Source organism: Brachyhypopomus gauderio, chromosome 19 (genome assembly GCF_052324685.1).
Source record: "Brachyhypopomus gauderio isolate BG-103 chromosome 19, BGAUD_0.2, whole genome shotgun sequence".
Taxonomy (NCBI): Eukaryota; Metazoa; Chordata; class Actinopteri; order Gymnotiformes; family Hypopomidae; genus Brachyhypopomus; species Brachyhypopomus gauderio.
In genome coordinates, this window is record NC_135229.1 from 10,872,850 (window position 1) to 10,880,349 (window position 7,500).

The following is a 7,500-nucleotide window of genomic DNA, read 5'->3' on the forward strand; positions in this document are numbered from 1 at the left end:
ATAGTAATGACTGATCGTAGATCAGTTCTCCCTCTCTCAGACGTTTAAGTCAGGCTTAATTAATCTCCAGTCACAGGATGGCGCATGCGTGGAATCGGCGCTCTTGACTGCTGAATAACTTTGGAAGTTTCTCTTGAAGAATGTTGATTTGTGCCTGTGAACGTTGTCATTAGCTTTGCAATCAATCACCGCGATAAACAAACAACGGAGCACAGAGTCAAGGTTAGTCGGTTCCCTTCTTAGAGACTTGCGCGGTCAATCTTAATCACTGTGGAAAAAAGTTCAGCTTCGGCATTATGTGCGCGTGCGAGGTGAAGGTTGTCCTGCACATGTCCAATAGAGTTCTGGGTTGGGCATCCAAATATCACTGTTGGCGAGCTGTATGATGTCCATGCATCTATCTAACCATGCACTGATGTTGTATGTAGGTGTAATTATAAAGTAATTGCATGTCAGGACACTGTCGGTTTAGAAATGCTAAATAGAAAATGATGCTGGTGAAAATCTCCACGGTGACATTCCTGCTCCAGTGCTATTCTAGTGCTTAACAATTGGCTTAGGTCACCTGGCAAACTCCATTTATACCAATTCAAAAGACTAATTCAGTTCACAAATCAGTTCAGTCATATATCTGTGTGCTTTTCATAAAGCGTGCTGACAGGGCCATCTGGGCTGAAAGGTTGAACTGGCGGAGGTGAAATGGAATTCAAGGAGCGGCGTTGTGTGAGGAAATGCCGGTGTGAAGGTGTGTGTAGCTCATCTGGAGAACACATTGTCTGCCTCACCGCGGAGAACTTCACACCTGCTGACCCAGGCTGAGATCCACACTGGTGGGGGAGGGTTGTTGGGTGAGGGGGGGGTGGGGTTGGTGGGTGGAGGTTTTTAGTGGGTGGAGGGGAAGTGGAAATGTCGCTGCACCCGTCAGCATGCCAGGGAAGCCCGTGCAGGAAGGAAAGGCCTGACGGGACGCTTGGCTGGGCTTCTGGTGTGTGGAGTCGCTAATCTGAGTGTGTACACACTTCCCAGAAGGCCTAGCGCACACCCCAGGCGGTGTTCACATCCGCTGTTTCTTTCATTATCGTTGCATATCTTTCGCTGTCTTGTAATCCAGGTTTTGTCTGCATCACGATGGTTTGTCGGCATTTCTAAAGATATTTCATGAACTACAATGTAAAATATACTATACTCCTGAATGATATTCTATCTCTTTCTCCCTCTCCCTCTCTCTCTCTCTCTCTGGTTCTTTCTCTCCTCATCTCTCAGGACTACCGGGAGGATGTCATGGATCTAGGGAGTGACGTGTCCAGTCGTTCCGGCTCGGAGTCCAACTCCAACAAGGTGACTCCGTGCTCGGAGTGCCGTCCCTCGCCCGGCCTGGACCTGGCGGTTCTGGAGGGCTACGAGGAAGACGAGGACTACCCAGCACTACAGGAAACGGGTCATCGAAGACTGGGAGAACGAGTGCGCCCCCGATTACGCCGACAACCGCCCGCCGGGCGAGGACGGAGCCTTCCGGAAGGCGTCGGTGAACGGCCGCAGCCTGGCCGAGGAACTGCGGGACGTGAAGACCACGCCTCCGCCCCTGACGCCGCCTCCCCTGACCCCGCCTCCCCTGAGGCCTCCGCCCCCGACGGGCCCGGCCGCCGTGCGGGTGGCCGCCGTTCCCCAGGAACTCAAGCAGAACGGCAACCTGGTTCTGACCAGCACGCACCGCCCCGTCTCGCCCGGCTCGGGGGGGAGAAAGGCCCGGGTGAAGCAGGAGAACGGGAGCGGTGCCACGGGCGGAGGTTGGGGCCCGGCGGGTGGAGGTACGGGGCCTGGGGGCTGCAACCGCACGGGAGGTGCCAGGGAGGAGATCCGGGCGGAGGAGAGTCCGCTCCCCACAATGGACTGGGCGGCGCTGGAGCAACACCTCGCCGGCCTGCAGTTCAGGGAACAGCAGGAGAACCACAACCAGAACTTGGGCCGGATCAGCTCCACCTACGTGAGTCTCCTCCCGCTCTTACTCCATCCTGTAGGGTGTAGCGTCAGGTCCTGGGTCCTGGGCCTGTTAGTGCCTCCCCAACACGGACATATTAGTGTCGATTTATTTATATAGTGGCGCGTAAACACGCTGTTTGGTGAACATTTGATGTGATGTTTGATTTGATGGCTAAAAGCAGATATTCGTTATTTCGACACATTGTGTTTATGATTGGTTTATCATGCAAATCGTGCAAGACAGTTAGCGCCTATCTGCAGATTGGTCAATTATCTGGAGATTGTTTGGTGATTGGTCACTTCAAAACACTTGTTGGAAGACTCATTTGCATAGTGTAGCCGTCTGTGATGTATCAGCGTTATAGAGGCACTATTCTGATAATGATGTACAATAATGATTGTGATCAAGTACAGTATTACATGCTGCTGGTCATCTCAGTGGTCATTTCACAACCTCTCTGTGTGCCTGATAGACAAAGTATTTACCATGTACCAACTGGTGGACGCATTAAATCCAGATCATTTGGAAATTTACATCTTTAAACCAATGTGCCTAATCTCTTGTACTGAAGCCATGAAAGGAAACATATTGTGGAAAGTTCAGACTCAAATTCAAACTGTAATGTAAAGAACTGTGTTAGCGGTTAGCGCCAAGGTGTTTAGCTGTTTCTTGTGTGCGCTGACGGTGTCTCGAGGTATGGACACACGTCCTCACACACGAGTGGGCTTCCTCCACAGGTCCTCTGCATTCTGACGCCCACGGCCACTATATTCAGAAACGTTGTGGGATTTTCCACTAACAGTGCCGTCAGGGTCCTTTATCACAGGGGCTTACCAGACACCGCTGTGGTGTTATATGCAAAGGTGACCTGATAATCTCTTCTATCTCTCTCTCTCTCACACACACACACACAGTGTCACAGTGAGTGGTTTCCAAATACAGTAGTGACTGACTGGTCTTTCAAATAATGAACTCACAGACAGTCCCTTCTTGAAACATACCTTCGTCTCTGGATCATATGTTTCCATTTGTGTGTGTGTGTGTGTGTGTGTGTGTGTGTGTGTGTGTGTGTGTGTGTGTGTGTGTGTGTGTGTGTGTGTGTGTGTGTGTGTGTTTTAGGCTCACATGTCATAGCCCATTTATCAATTCTAGAGCTTGATGTCTCACTTAATAATCCAATAATCCGTCTGTCATGCCTGGTGAACTTAAAACTCTAAACCATGTACAGAACGTTGTTAAGCTGAATAATTACGGCCAGTGTCCGTGAGCTATTCGCCGTCGTCTGCCCGGAGCGATACTCCTGCAAAGTGAAGGAGACGATATGAACTACAGCGGCTGTTAGCAGCAGGCAGCTGTTTCTGCGCTGTTACCGTTCAGGAATGAAGCCCAGTGACGAAAAACCCCATTTTTACTATGAGCGAAGCGTCACTCTATACACAGGTGTACATGCCGTGCGCTGAAAACTGACCGTCGAACAGGAATTTAAACCGCCAATACGACAAACTTCCGATTATTGTGAGTAGAGGCCCGTGAGTGTGACCAGCAGCGTCTATGTCCGTCTTGGCCCAGCAGAGGGCGCTGTTGTAGCGCCGACGAGAGCGTATTGGCCTCAGTGTGCTACGTGTTTGTTAGTGCAGTGTAATCTGCGTTCGGGTGGTCCAGTCGCTGTTGCTTTCACATTGATCAATTGAGTCAATTGAGGTTTATTTTCCAGACAGGTTTAACAGAACCATGTGCTTACACAAGAACAGAGTTTCACAAACACTTTCCTTCATACCAGACCTTTCAGATATGTGGCCCATCGTGTTTAAAGCTCTTTTCTCATTTTTAAGGGTCAGCTGGGACATTCAGCTGCAGTTTGGTCCTGTTTGGTCCTGCCGAGAATAATTAGTGAAGTGAATGAGACAGACTGTGTGTGTGTGTGTGTGTGTGTGTGTGTGTGTGTGTGTGTGTGTGTGTGTGTGTGTGCGTGCGTGCGTGCGTGCATGTGTGTGTGTGTGTGTCTTTGGCATGCAAACACACTGATTTAGAGGACAATAGCCCCTGCGTTCAGCTCTTTGTGTGTGTGTGTGTGTGTGTGTGTGTGTGTGTGTGTGTGTGTGTGTGTGTGTGGGTGTGTGTCCTTTTATCTGCCTGAGAGAATGTCAGGAATGCGTTTGGGGGTGGGAGAAAAGGCTGGTGTCCTTCGGTCTCTGTAGGACCCTGGTGGTGGTGGGCCCTATAGGACACCTTGTGTTGTTGTGCCCTATAGGACACCTTGTGTTGTTGTGCCCTATAAGACGCCCTGGTGAGCGGTGTGTCCTATAGGACGCCCTGGTGAGCGACGGGCCCTATAGGATGCCCTGGTGAGCGGTGTGCCCTATAGCACGCCCTGGTGAGCGGTGTGTCCTATAGGACGCCCTGGTGAGCGGTGGGCCCTATAGGATGCCCTGGTGAGCGGTGGGCCCTATAGGACGCCCTGGTGAGCGGTGTGTCCTATAGGACGCCCTGGTGAGCGTGGGCCCTATATGACGCCCTGGTGAGCGGTGTGTCCTATAGGACACCCTGGTGAGCGGTGGGCCCTATAGGATGCCCTGGTGAGCAGTGTGTCCTATAAGACACCCTGGTGAGCGGTGGGCCCTATAAGATGCCCTGGTGAGCGGTGGGCCCTATAGGATGCCCTGGTGAGCGGTGTGTCCTATAGGACGCCCTGGTGAGCTGGCCCTGCTTCAGTGGGGAGTTCTGTCATGCACCATCAACCGTGTTTCCTAAGCCTTGAGCTCATATTCATGTTGCTACACAATACAGCATTAGGAACAAATGGCTTTCAATTACTTTGAAACACCATTAGGTAATTGAAGAGCTCTGTCTTTACTGCATTATTTTTACTACCTTATCTTACCATTTTTTTATTGCGTCGAATGCTAATCTAGTGCATGTTGCCAGTGTATTCAGTGTCAAAACGATTGATTCAACAGACATTTAAATTGCTTTGTGTTCCAGTCATAATCAAATTAATGTGCAGCCTGCCATGTTTCACGACAGGTTATTTAGGGTGTTTCCTGTAAACGTCATTCCTGCTGTAACCAAATAAATGCGGTACATTGCCAGGACATAGATGGTGTTCAGCTTGAGCAGAGATGGTGTTCACCTTGAACACATCACACATTCTATCTGATGGGCATGTCTCTCTTATGTTCTGTCTGATTAATTTGTCACTGTTGGTTCTGTTTTTCCATACAGGTTCTGTATGGAAGGTTCTGTCTGATTGGTATGTGTCTGTTAGGTTCTGTCTCTTGCATATGTCCGTCTGATTTGTATCTGTTAGGAGATTTTAGTTTAGGTGGAGATTTTGTGGAGGTCATTGGTGAGTGTATGAGGCTGATGCTGTTTCCTGCCCTGCCATGTACAATCAGAAACCACCTGTGCTCTTATGTGACAGGGCAGTACCCAGGGGGAGAGGGCGTGCCCTTCAAGGCCAGGGCGGTACCCGGGGGGAGAGGGTTTGTTCTTCAAGGCCAGGGCGTTACCCAGGGGGGAGAGGGTTTGTTCTTCAAGGCCAGGGCGGTACCCGGGGGGAGAGGGCGTGCCCTTCAAGGCCAGGGCGGTACCCAGGGGGAGAGGGTTTGTTCTTCAAGGCCAGGGCAGTACCCGGGGGGAGAGGGCGTGCCCTTCAAGGCCAGGGCGGTACCCAGGGGGAGAGGGTTTGTTCTTCAAGGCCAGGGCAGTACCCGGGGGGAGAGGGCGTGCCCTTCAAGGCCAGGGCGGTACCCGGGGGGAGAGGGTTTGTTCTTCAAGGCCAGGGCGGTACCCGGGGGGAGAGGGCGTGCCCTTCAAGGCCAGGGCGGTATCCAGGGGGAGAGGGTTTGTTCTTCAAGGCCAGGGCGGTACCCGGGGGGAGAGGGCGTGCCCTTCAAGGCCAGGGCGGTACCCAGGGGGAGAGGGTTTGTTCTTCAAGGCCAGGGCGGTACCCGGGGGGAGAGGGCGTGCCCTTCAAGGCCAGGGCGGTACCCAGGGGGAGAGGGCGTGCCCTTCAAGGCCAGGGCGGTACCCAGGGGGAGAGGGTTTGTTCTTCAAGGCCAGGGCGGTACCCGGGGGGAGAGGGCGTGCCCTTCAAAGCCAGGGCGGTACCCGGGGGGAGAGGGCGTGCCCTTCAAGGCCAGGGCGGTACCCAGGGGGAGAGGGTTTGTTCTTCAAGGCCAGGGCGGTACCCGGGGGGAGAGGGCATGGTCTTCAAGGCTAGGGCGGTACCCGGGGGGAGAGGGCATGGTCTTCAAGGCTAGGGCGGTACCCAGGGGGAGAGGGGCGTGGTCTTCAAGGCTAGGGCGGTACCCGGGCGGTACCCAGGTTTGCTCACACCACTACGTTCCCAAACTAGCCAGTTGAACCTGTCGAACCTAGAAAAGTGTTTCTGTATTAAGAGAAAACATTTCCTACTGAGGTTTCTCAGATAGACATGTACAGACATATGCTTACACGCATGTCCACACATACACATACACACACACACACACACACACTCCATATCGAGCCCATTTTCGGGTCCAGCAAGCGTGAAATGTCTCGTGCACTTCTGGAAGGTTCCCATCAGGACGGGTCAGATGAAGCCCTGCTGGGGGAGGTCTTGTATCGACACAGACGACTCTTCCGCCTTTCACCATACACGACGGTGATGATGAAGAGGAGAATAGCTGATGAGGCCAGCAGTAACCCCGGGTTACCGCCACATCATTGCACCACGCACATCACACTGTTTTGTATTCCAGTGTTTACTAACTTTGATTGCACACATGAAGTAATTACAGCGTTCAGACTTGACAGAAAGACAATTCTGGCCTTGAGCTCTTTCTCGGAATCTGAAGGAGAAATTAAAAACAAGTTTCAGGTTCATTAATTTTGTCTAGCGAAATCCCAGCATGCATCTTTAAACAGCACGCTCGTAAAGCTCTAGAAATTCAGCTCAATAAGACACTGGCTGGCATTTCCAGGACTGAACTAGTGAACTTGTGTGTGTCTGCCCTGACAACAATCTCTCTCTCCTCCCTAAGCTTCAGGTCCACAGTGCTATGAGTAGAGACTGAGTACAGACAGAGCACAGACTGATACAGACAGAGCACAGACTGATACAGACAGACTACAGACTGATACAGACAGACTACAGACTGCTTCAGGCAGAATACAGTCAGAGTGCAGACAGCACAGACTGCTACAGACATAACAGACGACTACAGACAGAGTACAGAGAGCGCAGACTGCTACAGACATAGTATAGACACACCAGCTGTATGGTCAGTGTGTGGTGGTCTGAGGAGGCCAGCTTCAAAACTACACGCACGTACACTCATTCACGTTTACTCAGTCACACACTCATACACACTCACAACGTAAACCCTTAATCCAAACTATATTGGCTTTATTAGATACACTTAGTCACTCAACACTGCATTTAGTTATGTAAGCGCCCTCTAGTGCCAGTGTGGAAGAAGTGCAGGCTGTAACGTTGCTCGTTAGTGCAGACCACGCCCCTGCAGGTGCAGGAA

The 7,500-nt window shown here is 51.7% G+C and overlaps 1 protein-coding gene across 1 annotated transcript in view; it reads left to right on the plus strand.

The window, feature by feature from the left end:
• The window catches only part of schip1 (schwannomin interacting protein 1), a 38,011-nt gene that overhangs the window by 2,031 nt on the left and 28,480 nt on the right, over positions 1 to 7,500 (plus strand). The window contains 2 exon segments of the mRNA XM_076981537.1: positions 1,264 to 1,419; positions 1,421 to 1,984. Of these exon segments, the coding sequence (XP_076837652.1) occupies positions 1,264 to 1,419; positions 1,421 to 1,984 (720 nt within the window).